This window comes from Thrips palmi, unplaced genomic scaffold (assembly GCF_012932325.1).
Source record: "Thrips palmi isolate BJ-2018 unplaced genomic scaffold, TpBJ-2018v1 HiC_scaffold_17, whole genome shotgun sequence".
Taxonomy (NCBI): Eukaryota; Metazoa; Arthropoda; class Insecta; order Thysanoptera; family Thripidae; genus Thrips; species Thrips palmi.
In genome coordinates, this window is record NW_023144626.1 from 9,982,551 (window position 1) to 10,000,301 (window position 17,751).

At 44.5% G+C, this 17,751-nt stretch overlaps 3 protein-coding genes across 3 annotated transcripts; 1 reads left to right on the forward strand and 2 right to left on the reverse strand.

The window, feature by feature from the left end:
• Nucleotides 1–3,813: 3,813 nt before the first annotated feature.
• Nucleotides 3,814–8,864, reverse strand: LOC117643685 (pre-mRNA-processing factor 40 homolog A). Its single transcript, XM_034382712.1, has 17 exons — nt 8,560–8,864; nt 8,085–8,260; nt 7,820–7,970; nt 7,597–7,745; nt 7,432–7,517; nt 7,252–7,341; nt 7,046–7,167; nt 6,702–6,962; nt 6,388–6,616; nt 6,184–6,317; nt 5,985–6,099; nt 5,681–5,901; nt 5,394–5,588; nt 5,209–5,322; nt 4,968–5,123; nt 4,735–4,881; nt 3,814–4,645 (listed from the first exon to the last, which is right to left on the reverse strand). Exons 1-17 carry the CDS (start codon nt 8,560–8,562, stop codon nt 4,520–4,522), a joined length of 2,475 nt encoding a protein of 824 aa, XP_034238603.1. The 5' UTR covers nt 8,563–8,864; the 3' UTR covers nt 3,814–4,519.
• An 818-nt stretch (nt 8,865–9,682) lies between these two features.
• Nucleotides 9,683–12,942, forward strand: LOC117643385 (tetratricopeptide repeat protein 12-like). Its single transcript, XM_034382248.1, is given in 7 exon segments — nt 9,683–9,757; nt 10,059–10,358; nt 12,070–12,132; nt 12,135–12,217; nt 12,400–12,531; nt 12,624–12,735; nt 12,810–12,942. Coding segments are annotated over 7 exon segments (792 nt in total). The 5' UTR covers nt 9,683–9,711; the 3' UTR covers nt 12,866–12,942.
• LOC117643386 (UBA-like domain-containing protein 2) lies at nt 12,911–17,737 on the reverse strand. Its single transcript, XM_034382249.1, has 4 exons — nt 17,530–17,737; nt 16,638–16,712; nt 16,429–16,534; nt 12,911–16,354 (listed from the first exon to the last, which is right to left on the reverse strand). Exons 1-4 carry the CDS (start codon nt 17,635–17,637, stop codon nt 16,230–16,232), a joined length of 414 nt encoding a protein of 137 aa, XP_034238140.1. The 5' UTR covers nt 17,638–17,737; the 3' UTR covers nt 12,911–16,229.
• Between the last annotated feature and the right edge of the window lie 14 nt (nt 17,738–17,751).

Here is a 17,751-nt window from a genome sequence, read left to right on the forward strand (position 1 = left end):
ACCCGGCCCGGAACACGGCGGGTCACGCGGCACGCGGCAAGAGGCACGCGGGTGCGCCCGGTTGGGTCATTCGAGCGACGCAAGTGGATCGAGCATCGAGCCCCAGTGGGGGCCACTCGGCCGTCTCGGGCCGACAGACGCGGGGGACGCGACACGACGCGAGCAAGGCTCTCGGTCGGGATCACGGATTTCACTTCGGGAGTCCCGACGGACGGCCGACGTACAGTGGGCCGGAAGACCGGTGGAGGCGAGGCGGTCAAAATCCCGGACGCGTTTTGAGCTCCGGAGAAGCTGAGGCTCGAATCGAACGTGTGACCCCACCAATGGATTGCTCTCCGACCGAACGAGGAAACCATTATTGGTAGGGTCACACGCTCGGTTCGAGTCCCATTTAGCAAGTCCAGAGCTCAAAACGCGTGTAGAGTTTTGGCCGCCGGCCCACTGTGCGAAGAGTCCCGCCGCGGCCATGCCGGTGTGCCCCTGCCGCCTGCCTTTCTGCAGCCAACATCAATCCAACCCATTTCCGTTTTATACCCCGGTGACAGTTCAACAAAGACCCGTTCGCTGTGGAATCCCGTCGTGGAGGGCTCGGCCTCCGCCGCACAGTGGGCCTGAAGACCGGTGGAGGCGGTCAAAACTCTGGACGCGTTTTGAGCTCCAGAGTCGCTAAATGGGACTCGAACCGAACGTGTGACCCCATCAATGGATTCCTCGGTCGGAGAGCAATCCATTGGTGGGGTTACACGTTCGGTTCGAGGCCTGTTTAGCGACTCTGGAGCTCAAAACGCGTCTGGCCGCCTCCGCCAGTCTTCTGGCCCACTGTGCATCGCCAGGCATCGCCCCGAACTCCATGCCTGGAACCAGGGGTCGAGCCAGGGGCCCGCAGGGGCCTGGAACCGCTCTATCAGCCCGGGCGAGATCGAGGTTCCAACTGCCACTGTATGCCAACCCTCCCTGCCACCCACTGCAGACTGATTCCGAGAATCGTTTTCGTCGCTCTGTGTCCCTCGTGAGGGGCTTCCCGTGCAGGTGCTAGAGTGACAGAGCGACGAGAACGACTCTCGGAATCACTACTGCCGTCTGATTCCGAACACTGCTTCGTCGCTCTGTCTCTCTCGCACCCCTACGGTAGGGTTCTAAAAAAGCGTGAAAAATAAAATTTGGAAAAAAAACCATGAAAGAAAACGGTTTTTTCCGAAAAAAACGGAAAATTATTTTTGGGCCTGAAATGTTGTTTAAACGGGTGGCGCGAAGCTAAGGGGGGAGCGTAGTGGCGCGTTAGGTGGCAAAAAAACGGAGCTCACGTTTTTTATTTTTATTGTCATACCTGGGTGTTGATATTGACCTAACTAAGCTTGCCAGCATGTCAAATAAGCGCAAATAGCAAAAAAACACCAAAAAGTACCAAAATTAGGAAAAAAACATATTTTTCCGGAAAAATTGCTAAAATAAAAAGCCGAAAAAAACAGTTTTTTTCCGTTTTTTTCATGTTTTTTTTCCGGCTTTTAGAACCCTACCCTACGGACCGCCCCATGAGTGCGAGTGAGGCAGAGTGACGAAAGCAGTGTTCGGAATCAGCCTACTGGAGCTGACTGGAGCCCCTTAAAAGGCGGCAAAATGAGCGAAACGAAGACAAAGGCGGAGGGCGCCGGGACAATCCGGCGGATGGTCGCCTCGCCTCGCCTTTCCCCGGCGTTGCGTGCCGCCGTGCCGCCGTACCGCGATGACGCCGCCGTGGCGTTCGCGCACGCCGACAGTGGCGCTGCAGCCGGCGGGCCGGCAGCCACAGTTCCGGGTGGAGACAGTCCGCGTCGAGTCGAGGCGAGGCGTGTGATAGTGTGACCCAGATCGCCCAGATGAACGCTGCGTATGACTTGGGGACCAGTCCTGGAACGCCGCGGGCCGGAGGCAGAGGCCGCCGCGGATGCCCTGGCATGTCCTGCCCTGCAGACCGATCCCGAGAGTCGTTCTCGTCGCTCTGTCTCTCCCTCACCCGCCGGGCACGCCCCGCAGGAGTGCGAGAAAGACAGAGCGACGAAAACGACTCTCGGAATCAGTCTGCTGGCCCGGCATGTCCTGTGGCTCCTTGGCGGCCCCACCCCGCCGCCATTCCCCCTCTGAGTCACACTACGCACCTGCAATCGGGCAATTACGTCTCACGCCCGGAGCTAGTCCGAGCGACTCGCGAGTCGTCTACGGGATCTTCGGGTTCACTGAGAATGAAAAAGTCATGATCAATACTCAATTTTGGGTGAGGTATACTTTATCACCCAAATTTGGGCGAGGATTGTTTCCTCGCCCAAATTTGGGCGAGGAAGGCTTCCTCGCCCAAAATGGGTGAGGAAGGGTGTATCAGCTACCCATCTGGCCCCATAGTATTATGACCCAAATTTGGGTAAGGAAACCTTCCTCACCCAAATTGGGCGAGGAAACTTTCCTCACCCAAATTTGGGTGATAAAGAATTCCTCGCCCAAAATTTTAGTCATGATCATGACTCTTTCATTCTCAGTGTTGGGTCGGGTCGGTGACAGCGAGACGGCTGCCGGCTCGCCCAGCCCGGATCAGCAGCATCGCACCATCGCACAGTGGGCCAGACGACCGGTGGCGGCGGCCAAAATTCTAGACGCGTTTTGAGCTCCACAGTCGATAAACAGGACTCGATCGAAACGCATGACCCCACCAATAAATTGCTCTCCGAACGAGGAACCCACTGGAGGGGTCACACGATCGGTTCGAGTCCTGTTCAGTGACTCTGGAGCTCAAAACGCGTCTAGAGTTTTGGCCACCTGCGCCGGTATTCTGGCCCACTGTGCATCGTCTTGAACAGGGGATAAATGGCTGCCTCTGGAAACGAGACGCCGCGCCGTGCCGCCACCCGGATGCTCTCCTCGCTGAGATGCTCACCCTTTGCTTGTTCGGCGACACCTGTAGCGTAGTCATGCCACCGCCCTGACCCTGCCGCCGTGCCGTGCCGCGAGGCCCGCGCGTCCACGCCGCGCGCCCCGCCCCGCCTGCAGGCGGTTTCGTAACAAGCGTTTCCTTTCCATCGAGGAATGCCAGAGGACTCCTCTCGGAGCGGGTCGCGTCGGGTCGGGTCGAGTGGGCCGGGTCGGGTCGGGGAGTGGCCGGTGCCGGTCCGGCCCGGCCCGGCCCGCCGAAGACCCGCTGGATGCTACCGGCCGGCAGGCGACGCGACGCGACGCGCCACTCGCACAGTGGGCCAGAAGCCGGTGGAGGCGGCCAAAACTCTGGACGCGTTTTGAGCTCCAGAGTCGCTAAATGGGACTCGAACCGAACGTGTGACCCCACCAATGGATTCCTCGTTCGGAGAGCAATCCATTGGTGGGGTCACACGTTCGGTTCGAGACCCATTTAGCGACTCTGGAGCTCAAAACGCGTCTAGAGTTTTGGCCGCCTCCACCGGCTTCTGGCCCACTGTGACTCGCCGAAAGGGGAGGCGAGTCTCAAAGCGAAGAAGCTGAAGCCGAAGACGAACAAATTTCGTTTGCACTGTCGGCCACCTGATGTCGTTCAGTTCAGTTACTCAATGATCAGATGCCCGCCTCGCTCCGAGCCGAGCGCCCGACGAACGGCGGGTAGGCAGCACCGCAACACCGCGGCGCTCGGCGGGCCGGCCTATGCTTTTACCATTATCATTACGGGCTAGACCACCTGGCGAGCGCGGGCGCTACGCCATGACGTCATTTCGAAACGGCCGGGCTATGGGACGCGAAAGAAGAGATCTCTTCCACTTTCACACACGTTGAATCGGTTTGTGACCAGCTTTCAGGAAAGTCATCAATAGACGCGGATTAGTTGCATTATTTATTTTATGTTCACAGATTATTTTAAAATCCACAAAGTTCATGAGTGGTGTTCTGATTTACATTATGACTCCAGAGGTTTTTTTTTGTTTTGTTTTTTTGGTGTCTTTTAAGTACAATGACTAAATTCAGATATGATGTAACCTTTTAATAAGTTAAAAAATTAAAATCACTGGATGGTTTACAGGAAGTGAAACTCGAAATGAAACCACAGTAACAAAAGGTACGCAGCCCACTTATGACTCTAAAATGGTTGTCACACATGACGCTTTTGAACCATAAATAATATACTTAAGAGGTTTGAAATTTTTTTTACTAATTTTGTGTAATACTTATAAAAAATTTGCAATATTGAATAAAACACAGCTTGGCACTGCCTCCCCTTTGCCACTCATTTTCATCATACTAAATGAGCAAAACCATGGTAAGCATGATTGAAAAACGATTAAATGATAAAGGAGTTGACCATTTAGCATTCCAATGATTATCAGCTATCCCAAGACACATTTGACTACACTCTGGTCTAAGAGAAAATTGATTACCCTTTGTACAAATTATTTCTTCTGCACCAATATGGGGCAAATTCATACAAACAGTCCATACAATGAAGGTTTTGGTTATTTGAAAATAACCATTGTCAAATTCAAGCACGCAGATTGTTGTAAGTAAAATTTGTTTCTCTTTTTCACAGACACTAATCCTCTTGTTGCTCTTGAAGCTGCTTCAAGAGAAGCAGTCTCTGATTTTCAAGTTCATCTTCACTGAGTTCTCTTTCCTCTGACACCCGATCGGTAGTTTCTCCTTCTTCTTTAGGGGCATCCTGAAAAAAAGTTAAGATGTGGCAAAATAAATTGCAAGAACACAAAAGAAACAAATTTTCAATTATTTCCAATCATAAGATGTACCCACCTTAACAGCAGAAGGAGATTCAGGGGGATCCTTCTCAACGCTTACTTCAGGGGGGAACACAGTTGCATCAGAGACCACAGTGTCTTCTGCAGGAGGAGCAGTTTTACTTCTGGTGCCATCATCTGAGCCTGACCGGTGAGCTGAAGGCTGTAAACCATTTGAGAAAATTAAAAATGTGATCTTGGCAGGTTTCAGAGCAAGATAAAATATACAAATGATAATTCATTCATTACCGATCTACTTCTTCCTTTCCTCTTCTTGGCCTTCTTGCGTTTGGATCGTTTTGATGGATGTCTATCAGAACCTGAACTTGAATGACTTTCACTTCTAGAACGTGACCTCCTCTTTCGTTTTTTCCTCTTCCCATGTTCATCTTCTGTGTCAGATAACTAAAAGAAAAGATAATATTTCTTAGTTTGAGACATTTTGTCAATAGATAAAACAGAGATGGAGATAACAGCAAATCGTACTTACTGATCGAGATCTGGATCTGGAGTTTGATTTCTTTTTCTTTGATTTTGATTTTTTTGACTTTTTGGGCCGAATGTGATAATGAGCACAAGAATCTTCATTTTCATGTTGAAATTCCTTCAAACCATAAAATTACAATTAGCAGAGTGAGATGGACGTCTTCAGCACATTATTAATATTAGATTTACCTTATATATCCGAACACGCTCAGATTCAAGGGTGATTGCCTCAAATGCTTTGTCACCCTCAAATTTCAGGCGGGCCTCTTCCCAAGGAGTTTCATATGTTACATCCGTAGATTTGATCAGCTGCTTGAACGCAGCTTCAAGTTTCTTGAATTTCCTGGCCTCATCTTTTTGGCGCTGTGATTCTCTTGCCTCAGCCTACATCAACATACAAAACAATTTAAAGAAAGTTAAAATGAATAACAATATGTGAAATTTCTAAGAACAGATCAAATATCAAGGACAATCACCTTTTCAAGCAAAGCATTATATGTAAGTTTGACATTGCCTGCATCCAATGTAGCTGATCTACGATCATCACAAACCACAGTTGCAAATGTTTCGAATGAAGTGGTCACTTGTACATCAAAGTTCTTCTCCTTCAATATTTCTTTTATTATTTTCTTTTCATCATGGAAGCGAGACTTCAAGTCTTCAACATAAAATTTAAACAAATCTAAAGGAGTTGAACCTAAAAGAAGGAAAGGACAAGAGTGTAAAATGAAAACATAAAAAGGAAATCTCCAAAATTACTGAATACTCTTTTCAACATACCTCCTTGACCTAGCATGGCTGAAAACCTTAGATCAGCACTAATAATTGGATAGAGTTCGACCCATAATGACATAGATGTAAGTTTCCCTTGTTCGTGAAGTTCATCTAGGAGAGACTGAGCCAAATAATAACAAAAATGCATTAATTGATGCAAATCAGCATAAGGGTCATGAGAGTAGGTTGAACTGCAACTACTTACAATAAAAGCATCTCGATTCTTTCGATGCTGTCTTTTTAATCGGCGCTTGTCCCTTTCCTTTTCTTCTTCTTCCTCCTTCTGAAGTTCTCTTATATGTTCTTCAAATACAATTAATGCATCTTCTTTGTCCATGGCTGAGAGAAAATTTCCAATTATTGATTAATATTCTCAAGAATAGCCTAACAGGAATGGAGCTGGACTCACCCAATAAATCTGCGTCATCAGCAAAAGCAGGGTTTTCAATGAGCACCTGCTGAGCTTCTTGCCAAGTGGAACGATAATTGATGCTAGTCATCGAGTCCAAAATTTCTGACAGGGTTTTCATGTTACGTTTTTTCAGATTTTTAGCATCTTCTTTTTCCTTTTTTGCAAGATTGAAGATTACGTCTTCATAGATATCCCTTCTGTCGTTTTCACTCACATTCTTCCAAACCTGCACTCAGAAATGTTTATGATAATGCATGTGATGCACAGAAAATTAACAAGTACATTTGACTTTTTTTTAAAAATGCACTCACATCAAGGACTCCATACATTTCTTCACATCTGTAATACTTGGTCAAAGAAGTCATTCGAGGATTGTTCATCAAATATTCCTCAAGATCCTCCTTAGCCTTTTTGGCTCTTAATCGCTGACCCTCTTTTTCTTCCTTCTGTCTTTGTGTCTTGTAAGCGTTAAATGCCTGTTTTCGCTCATTCAAATTCTTTATAACAGCATACCTTGAATCATGCTGAATTAATTTAACTGCTGCTTCCCATGATGCATTGCTTGGTACATCCTAGAACCAATGCAAAAATATACTATTAGATATGGAAACCTTGGTAATAAGGCATTAAATAATGCATAAAATACAAGACTTACATGATCCCTCAGCAGGTCTTTCACAGCCTCAATTGCCTCCTTTTTATCTTTAAAAACTAATTTCGGTTCAGCACCATCATTTTTATTAGCCGGGGTAAATCCTTTCTTGGATGCAGCATCACCTTAGAAGTAAAAATTTTAGAAATAAGAGTACTAATCGTGTGAGATGAAGTACTGATAAAAGCATATCTTCAATCCACATTTACCTCCGCCTCCAAGAGTGGCAAGGGTGGCTGCCATTGCCGCATCCAGAGCAGAGCTGTTTTTCATGTTGTGAGGTGGTGTGCCAAGGTGTACTAAAATTCAAAAACCAAATTTGAAAAAATTAAAGCACAAATCAGAAAATGACAGGGTACAATGGAAATTTGGAACAGAAGAATGCCTACCTCCACCAGGGGGAATGGGCATCATAGGAGCAGCCCCTAGGGGTAGGGAAGGACCTCCAATACCAGCAATGGCAGGAACAGCAATGCTAAAAGAGAAAAAAAAGACATTTAAAACAATGAAACAAATCCAAAACAAAGAGGGGGTAAAAGCCACAAGATTACTACCTTTTAACTTCTTCAGCAGCAATCCGATTTTTCAGATCTTTCAGTTCATCTGGTATCACCCAACGGGACTCTTTAGTTTCAACATTGTGATAGTAGGTTTTACCAGTTTCTGACGTGTACTCTTTCCAGGGACATTTGGAGAGGAGGAGCTAGAAAACAATGTTTCAACCAAAATAGTAATTGTGCTATCATTTGGTTTGAAATCAGGCAGCTTGAAAATTACCTCTGTGGTGGTTTTCAGTTCATCCGGTTTCTCCCATAAGCTATTCTTGGTAACAGAATTGTAATAATAGATTCTACCGTCAGGTGCAGTGTGTTCTGACCAATCGCTCTTTTTGAAACCTAGAGATGGGTTGGAGTTGTCATCAACACCGCTGTAAAACCACAAGAGCAGAACATCAATAGATGTGACAGCATACACAAAGGCCACTGCGACTGAAAGCGACTACACTGTGTCGTCAAAATGCCAAGCTTCCGGTCACACTTACTTCAGCTGGCTCTCTCCGTTGGTTGCTGGGGCATAGCCTGGAACGCCGAAGCCAGGAGGCGGCATGTTGAACATGGGTCCAGGGTTTGCCATTCCTGGGGTTGGAATAAAGCCAGGAGCCATGTGGGGCATTCCAGCGGAAAATGCCCCTGGCGGGGCGCCTCCCTCAGGTCCTGCCTGAAAATAAAAAATTACAATGCATCAGCAGTGGTTTGAGCAAAATTGAATAGACTGGATCAGAAATTTGATCAACACCTGCTATCAGTAAAAATTGTTGTGCGAGGGGAAAATATGGAAGACAGGGTGAAAATATGGTTGTGAGTTAATTTACAATGTGTTTAAAAGAAATTGCAGACATATCTGCCGGTGTAGGTAACATAACCTGCAAAAGGTGCCCGACAACAAACAGGATCCGCCGGTCCATTTAAAATAGGATCGTCATAAAAACAAGTGGTGAGCTTAAATAATGGACTTACCATTTTGCTTCATAAGTGGCGTGACAAAACAACGATTTAATAGATGCACAAAATGTTGACAAAAATCACAAAAAGGGCTTCGCGTCTTCCTAAGATGTTTCAAACTTCATAAACTAAATGGTAAACAAGCAGACGCATCAGTTGGTCAGAGCTGAAATGAAGTGAATAATACGCCAACCGAAAGAACACGGCTAGTTCAATTTACAAAACACGATAAAATATCAAATTCTTGAACAAAATGTCAGTTTTTTTGTTTTCTGGTAGTAAACTTGCCGTGATGTTGGTACGTCCGAGCGGCGAGCACCCAACACCGGATATAGCCCAGCATGCCTGGCGCTGGCGGTTCTTTTCGACAGACTCCGCTCGTACGGAAATGTAGTTTCGGTCTTCCAGGACGAACAGGTAACTCAAATTAGACTCGAAGTCTTGTCAAAGCCTGTACTTTTGAATTGAAACTGGAACAAACGCGGCGAAGGCGGATTACAGGGAGCAGCACATCGGCAGGAATTCCCTCCGCTCAATAGGCCAAGGACAGGTGTCAGTTGTAACGGAGGATTTTTTTTAAGGGTGTGAAGTGGGCATCGAGTTCTTTGTTCGAGGTCCGCCGGAGCTGTTGGTGTCATCGACAAAGGAAGACGATGACTGCGTGGGGCGTGGACAACCACGGAAAATGCGTCCGCGTATTTCGCTACGGAGGTTCCGTGCATGTTTTCCGCACCTGTTTCCTTGGGATCCTCATAGAGACTACAGAGAGAGACTGTAACGGAAGTTCCGCACCTTCTCCGTGCCCAATTTTGTGTACCAAAGAACAGAATTTGTTAACAGTGCAGTCACGCAGTCAACTATACACTATTTTGGCTGAAGAGGACGAAGCAAATACGAGGAGAGTGAGTCTCATTCGTCAAACTGGAGCGGATGCAATACTTTAAATTTTGGCCTATTTGCTTTTCCAGTGTGTAGTGGAAAGCGAACCGCTAGAACGGCACGTAAGTTTACGTCAAATAAAAACAAATTTAATCCAAGAAATTCTACCAAGGTGCGAGCGCCAAGCCATGCCATGAGATACCACCGCCGCCGTCGTCATGGTTACGGACGGCGTCTAAACAGCGAGAGCATCACCACGGCACAGCACCATACGGGGTTCAACTGACCATGGACGACGAATTTGATAATTTCTTGGACAGAGTGACAGAAGTCGGTGAGTATGCTATGCCCACCCGAACACCCAAGGCGCGTATGATGAGGACATACAGTGGTGTGGCGCGTTGTTGTTGTTAGTACCGTGCGTGGTCCTTCGGACACCCTTATAGCCAAAATGACAAAATGATAATCGATTTGACTTCACTTTTAAGCAGTCTGACGCAGCTTTGCTACAGTTTGCATGTGCCCGAGGGAAGTCGGCCACCGGGGAAATCCACTCCCAAAATCCACAACCCGTTCCGCTTGGGGCTATGTATCGCCAGCACAGCTGAGAACAGTCCGTCGTCCTTCTTTTCCAGAGAGACTGGTGACACAGATGCGGAGCTCCGACAGCCGGGTGGCCGACGACGCCCGCCAACGCGCTGACGTCTTGCTGGGGACGTCGACGGCGTGCTCGGCGGGGCGACGCTCCTCCGGCTCCAGCTCTGACCAGGGGGGGCAGGGAGGCCAGGGGAGCCAGCGGGCCGAGGGGGGCAGCGCGGCCAAGGGGCGGGGCGACGGGGGCCTGCGTCACGGTGGTCACGGCAAGGACCGGACCGTCATCAACCAGAAGGCCTTCGACAGGATCGGCGGCAGCGACCCGGCCGAAATGTCCAAGGGTAAGAAGGCAAGTCGGACCCTCTGTCTCTGCTTGAGAGAAGGTCTCTGTCGGAGAGAGGCACACAGTGGGCCAGAAGACCGGTGCAGGCGGCCAAAACTCTATAGAAGCGTTTTGAGATCCAGAGTCGCTAAAAAGGACGCGAATCGAACGTGTGACCCCACCAATGGATTCACCGCTTGGAAAGCAATCCATTGGTGGGGTCACACGTTGGGTTTTAGTCCCATGTAGCGACTCTGGAGCTCTAAACCTGTCCGGGGTTTTTAACGCCTCCACCGGTCTTCTGGCCCACTGTGAGGCAGAGCGACAAACCAATCTTCTGAATCTCTCGGCAGCGCCCCGCTGCTCCGCTCGGCGCCGTGGGCCGCCGGGCGGGTAGGCAATGGGGTTTTAAAAGCGTGAAAAATATTTGGAAAAATTGCGAAAAAACGTTTTTTTCGGGTTTTTTTTCACGCTTTACTTTTCGAAAAAAAGTAAAAAATAAAAATGGACGTAAATTTAAGCTTTGGGTTTCCAATCGACTCGAATAGAAAAGGGATAAAACATTGGATAGGAATCCACTTTAAAAACATGGGAAACTGAGGAAAACGATAGAAACCCCTCTCAATAAGTCTTCACTGATTAAAAAAAGCGAAAAAATTAAATCACAGCTTTTTTTACATTTTAATACAAATTTAAATAAAATTTAATTATTTTCCCCACAGGGGCTCTGTTTCTCCCCCCATTGATTCATCTACTCCCCCCACCGATTCAAACAATTTTCAAATTTAAATTTTTTTCCGTTTTTTTTGGAAAAAAAAAGTTTTTTCCATTTTTTTTGGCCCTCCGTTTTTTTTTGTAAAAAAAACCCCGGGGGGACGGGCTTAGTATATCCTTGCTGTGCGTCCGTTCGTTTGTTCGTCGTCCGCCGTCCGAGGACTTCCCGTGGTCCCATCTTGACCAAATTTGGTATCGCCTCCTTGGGTGACCCTTAGAACCGCCCGGTGGCAGCAAAACCGACCGAGCCCCGGGGGGTCTGCTGCGGTCCCATGGTCTACATGGGGGCGAGGAGGTCTCGGGAACGGGTGCGCTAGGAGGGCATGTTGGGTATTTTTGGGAAACGGGCGACAAAGAAAACCAATGGTACCAGTTTCGAGCGAATCGGGGAATTCGGACCCGGGGTTAAAACCCAGCGGGGTATTTTTTTAAAATTCTTTTTTTTCGAGTTTTTGCTTGTTTCTGTGTTTTTGAGTTGCGATGACAAAACCATTATTTAAACCCCAGACTCGGTTTAATTCCCCTTTGGTCAAAAAAAGGGAAAATTTTACTTTTTATGTAACCGGGACGGGCCCAAAATTGCCACGTATATGCTACTTTTCTGTTTTTCATCAAAATATTTCACGTTTTTTTAGAACCCTAGTAGGCAACCCATCCGGCTGGCGTGTGCAGTGCTGCCAAATAAGCATGCGAAAATTGCGACTTATCGCCAGTGTCGAAAGGGTTGCCAATACTTGGGCGGCCTACTTGACAATATCTTGACTTCGGTTTCGAGAAGTTGCCTCGGCAGGCTTAGGTCGGTGGCCCTTTCGGCACTGGTGCGTTTGGGAATTTTTACCTACACTGTGGCAGCACTGGCTGGCGGGAGCCACGGCGGCGTTTAACACAAGGGATGAGTCACTTCAATCGTTCACAAGTCAGACCAAATTTGAGGAATTTCTGTGTTATTTTTACAGAGTGCTTCATGGCTCAAGTGGAGAGGGATGCCGAGAACCGGGCCAGAGACCGGCGAGAGCGCAGGCACGTTCGGACGAGCTGAGGCGCAGGGCGACTGACGCCTTCAGAGAGAAACACTTTGAGAGGGCCCTCAATCTCTACAGCCAGGCGAGTTCGAAAGTGTGGAGACACAGGCGATTCCTGTTTGCCAAGTCCTGTAGACTGCACGACCCATGAGTGCAAGAGAGACACAGCGACGAAAACGACTCTCGGAATCAGTCTGCTGAGCGCCCATGCCCGCCTCGCCCTGCCCTTCTAAACTCATGACCCGTTCTTGCCGTCTCGTGCAGGCAATCGAAGAAAGGCGAGACAGTGCCATGCTGTACGAGAACCGAGCCCTGACGTGCCTCAATCTGAACCTGTACCAGAGGACAGTGGACGACTGTGACTGGGCATTACGCCTGGATGAAAACAGTCTAAAGGTGGACTAGTTAAGGGCCATGCAAGAGATCATAATTGTCATCAAGTTGACGAGTTTTCTGACTCCAAACGTTCCGTTCCTTTCTTTCTACAGGCCCTTCTGTACAAAGCCAAAGCCTTACACCGAATGGAGGATAAAGAGAACTCTGATAAATGTATCAAGGCAGCATTAGAAAAACACCCACATCACAAGGACATAATCAAAGGTGAGTTCTATCGGTAAACAAATCACTGATCTAATGATAGTATTTCTATTTAAGAAAGCCTCTCCGTGTTTCAGATTACATGGAAACATGGAGTCAGGATGGCATCGTACAAAAGGAAACACAGGTATAGGAAAAAAATATCATATGGAGATATAAGAATGAACCCATGAGTATGTATGCTTCAGAAAGAAACACGAATGTTTATTCTTTATTGGCATCTGTCTCAAATATGATTTTGACAGGAGCATTAACATCAGACTTGAGGAACAAAGACATGCTCAACTCACATGCACTATAATTACATTGGCTCCACTTTAAGAAACTCAGGTATATCATCTTCAAAATTAAACAAAATGCAACTAAGATAATTAAACACATGCATACCAAGGTCAAATTCTTAGATGAAGTTACTTAAGATTGGTTCAACATGACCGAACCTAGAGGACAATCTGGCACTCTAAGCTTGAATTGTGCACAAAGAAAAAAAAAACAGAATCACTGACATGACATGTACTAGGAAAACTGTCTCTACCAAAGCGTATAATGAAGCTTCCATAGTAGGTTGCTTATTTCCAAGGTTGTTGAAAGGAAACAACATACATCTTCAACAATGAGCAACACAAATTCAATTAAATAAAAAATATTTACATTGTATCTTTATTTGCTTTTTAAAGTAAGCAAATTGTAATATGTGTAACAAACTGTGAAGCATTGCTACTGTGATGCTACACATGCAGAGTAGAGAAAATAAGTTCCCTTGGATGGCTCAAAGCAGAAAAAGAGATGTATTATGTATAAGAGTGACCAGAAGCAAAATAATTGGCAAGGGTGTTTCATTGCAACCTGCTTTCTATCTCATTACACACTTGTCTTGTACCAAAACACATTAATAAAACAATAAGATGACAATGAATGAGCAAACTGATGAGTTTTAACATAAGTGTGCTACAACAACAAAGGTTCAAAATCCTTCACAAAGGTACACATATTCAGTACTATAATCGAATTTCACACATTTGGCAGAAAGATGCAGAATACAATTTCAATGTTAAAATGGTAGTTTTAAAAAGGATGTGCCAGGCGTATAATAACGAGTTGTCCTACCTATAATCTTACCGTTGGTGCATCTTTTACAGTCCGCCATTAACTTATTTGATTGCATTTTAGGGAAGCAACTATGTTTTACTCGTTTTACTGCATCTCAGGTTTGAGACTTTTAAAGTTTAAGAAAGATTAAATGTAACATTTTCACAGCCCAGATGATCTTTCAAGAAATGAGCTCAGTATATTAAGGCATTTAGAAAAAAGAAAGAGACCTACCAGATTCTCATGCAGAGAAGACAACACCCAAACATTAAGACCAATTTTCTAGTAAAAAGGTAATTTTACACACTTTGACACAACAATAGCAAAGGGTTTTATAATTAATTGATGTAGTGGCACAGTTGCAAATGTATAACAGATAAATCATGAAAGACAAATTCCTACTGAAGAACAGCCTAACACAACAGCACTCAAACAAAATTAAAGCACACACCTTTAAAATAAATATTTCAAAATAATATTGGAAAACAAAGGAAAGCGTCCCATCATGCATTTTTGACTGTATTGCATTCCTACTGATCACATAATGTTGATACTACATTTCACATGAAATTTACAAATAGGATTTAGGCATCAATTAAAGTAGTTTAACTCTTTCCCCAGTCGGGGTTCAACCAGGATGTCTTCACTGCCTTAAATGATTAAATTACTATAACATAACTAATAACACTCGCAGTAGATTGATAAACTGCTATCCAACCAATTGTTTATCACAAAAAATAAAAAAGAAAAGATACAAACGAATTTGTACCATAAACCAGATGCACAGCAGAGAATCATCTGAAAACAATGCATGTTAGTGCAGCTGATTTACTTTCTCTTTGACCTCCAAAACTCTCAACAGTCACCCCCCTTTTCTCTCCTTTCCTACAACTCCAACACCCATGATACAATCAGAACTATTAACAAATAGCTATTTACAACACCAGTGCCTAGGCAAGACAAAAGTTAGCTTTCCTAGAAAGATACATATACATAATACTAGTTTTATTCCACTGAATGCAAACCTGCCAAAATGGTTTACTTAAGCAAAATTAGAAAAACGCTGAGATTTGATTGAGTGTATCAGAACCTAGAATAAAAGAGAGAAGGAGAGCGACTTTCAATAAGGTTAATGTCTGCTTATTAAAGCTATGTTTTTTTTTTCCAAAATCCTACATATTTTTTTTTGTTGTTTTATCTAAATGGTTACACACCAACCACAACAAAAAAGAAAATTAGCAATCATATTTGAACGAGACCTAATCTCATTGTTCGAACGCACTTTCACTCTCAAGAAGAACACAACTATGTGTACTTCATTTTACACGAAACCTAAAATGTGATCTCCAGGATGAGAGCAACAAATCTTGCCAAGCAATAATTTTATACAGTATAGTGAGTACATTGAGATATAGTCATATTTTCTAGGATGAGATTGAGATTACATAGAAGTCAAAACACATTTACACACTAACACCGGTATAATAATGCTGACAGTTCTGTAAATGATTTTATGGCAAACATGTTAATATCACTTGAAGTATAAGGGATTTAAAAATACTACATTATACTACTCAACGGTCAAAAAACACCCAGGAGTCAATAGTTTTAAACCACCAGATACCTAGATGAGGAAGAAGAATCCAATAAAATTTGATAGATGAGCTACTTGTACAACCCACAATAAGGTACCAGACAGCAGGTAAAAGATTTAAAAATTTTCTGAAATCTCAAAATTAGAAAATACAAGTTTGAATTGAATCCATTAAATACAAGGTTACAGATTGTTCATACACAGTGCACATTTACTCCAGAGCACACTCAGGTAATATTTAGACTTTAGACTGATTGAGAAAAAAAAGTGTGATGAAATCTAAAGCATTATCATTGTGATGAAATCTTTCTAAAGGAGAAAAATAAACATGCAGTGCATGCAAACAATCTTGTTATAAATATAAAACTTATTCTGATATTTCACAAGTTTGTTGCTTGGTAGATTTGCCCTATGTATTTATGCAATGAAGGGTCAACACATCTAAGTAAAGTTTATTTGTACAATGCTATCTGAAATTTCTTAGAACATAAGAGCTTGAAGGACAACACAATTTATGGCAAGTACGAATGATGATACTTCGAAAGACTTTAACTCAGTAGCCGGCAATTACAATTGGTAACTGAGTAATCAACTGACTTGATTTAAGTCGTTCCACCAAAATAGTTATCCCTCAAACCTCCTTTACTACTTTCTACACAAACTTTACAGAACCCCTGGGGGCAGTGCACTCTGCAAGAATAACATCAAATTTTAAAGACCACAAAAAAGTTGCAATGCAAATGCATTATAATTTGGGGATGGCGCGCTCACATGACAAGCCTACATAGATGCACTGCCACAGGGTATTCATCACTTATCTTTGTAGATCGATGCCCACACCGGTATGTGTAGGCTGTTGCGTTCTGAAAACTTGGGGCTGATTGGGCTGGGCTTGTATTTGAGAAGGCTGTTGTTTTGGGGATGTTGAGAAATTAACACCTGTCACAAGGAAAATGCACACAATGAAACAAAAATAAAAGAAGGAAATATTCTTTTTTGTTCATGATCTTTACCTGAGGGGGACGATCCCAGTTTCTCTCCTGTATTCATTCTCGAAAATGCTAATAGTGTATCAGGGAAGTTTGGTGGAGTTGCAGGGGTGTTGCAAGGAGTGCAAATCTGAAAATATAAACAAATTGTAAAGAAGGGCATGTCATCTCCTAATCACAGTTGGAAAGCAATGGAAGCATGTTATTTCACAGTAGCCATTTCTTGTGCCCACCTGTCCAAAATGTGCTGCTGGATTACTTGAGCATGGTGGAACAGAGGCCTCTTCAAAAAATATGCTCAAAGCCGTCTGAAATAATAAAAAATGAAATAAGTTGCATTATGATACCATCGAGCCAGACAGCATGAATCTTCAGTGTTGTTTAGGTCCCTCCACACCTTCTGTGCTTTGGCACATTTCAAGATGAGTATGTGATTTAACTGAGAAAACTACTAGTCAAATATACAAAAAACAGACACTATACGGCTGGTATGATTATGAAAGGGATGAGGGATGAGCGGAAGGAAAGAAATTTGGATCAGGTTGAGTAATGGCAGAAACGCAATTATCTTGCCACAACTGTAATAGCAAGTAAAATGGAACCATGATCAGAAAATATAGAAACGATTTTATGGAGGACACGCTGTAGGACTATAGGCCAGATACGTATTGAAGAAATTACGATATGTCAATACCCAAATGGCCTAAAATTTCAAATGAAGTATTCGCATTATATTTTCTGTCACAGCTGAAGGGCTGATTTTGTGAAGAGGTGGTTGATTCAAGGACAGAAGAGAATATAGGTTGTATAGACGTCTATTAACAGGCCATAACAAAATGTGTTTTGTTTAGATGTTATTTGTTTGGAGGGAGGGGGGGAGCAGAGTGAGTTCATGGAGGAAACAACCGTTCCTCCATGTCGTGTACAGGAAGTTAAGTCTACGGCGCAATTACTCGCACAACAAAAAACCAACAGTTGATCATCAAAGTATATATTTGGGTAATTGGTGCTTGAAGTTGTTGACCTTCAGTGCAGTCTGCTTGAATCGGCAGTCGCCAGCCAACCAGGAGTAGGGAGGTCAGCCATTTTCTTCTACATTTGTTTACAAATAGAGACACAGCATACCTCAAATTGCCAGTGTGCGGCCTGAAGAAGCTGTTTTGCCTGCTCCTTGGCACATCCAGCGGCGAGGACGAACTGGTTAATCATGACTTGCTCCCTTAACGAGTCCATATTTGCGGATTCCTACCGAAAATTTACAATGAGCACACACACAGCAGTAGCAGTAGTGTTGATTTGTTTTCGAAGCTACTCATCCAAAAGTGACGTCACAGTGCAGCTGGATGG

Coding starts and splice junctions, on each gene's coding strand:
- LOC117643685 (XM_034382712.1), bottom strand. Junction 7,518..7,596: donor GCTGCTGAAGAAGTTAAAAG/GTAGTAATCTTG, acceptor TTTCTCTTTTAG/CATTGCTGTTCCTGCCATTG. Junction 5,124..5,208: donor CCAGATCCAGATCTCGATCA/GTAAGTACGATT, acceptor CTTTTCTTTTAG/TTATCTGACACAGAAGATGA.
- LOC117643386 (XM_034382249.1), bottom strand. CDS start 17,637: ATGGACTCGTTAAGGGAGCAAGTCATGATTAACCAGTTCGTCCTCGCC. Junction 16,535..16,637: donor CAGCAGCACATTTTGGACAG/GTGGGCACAAGA, acceptor TTATATTTTCAG/ATTTGCACTCCTTGCAACAC. Junction 16,355..16,428: donor ACTGGGATCGTCCCCCTCAG/GTAAAGATCATG, acceptor TCCTTGTGACAG/GTGTTAATTTCTCAACATCC.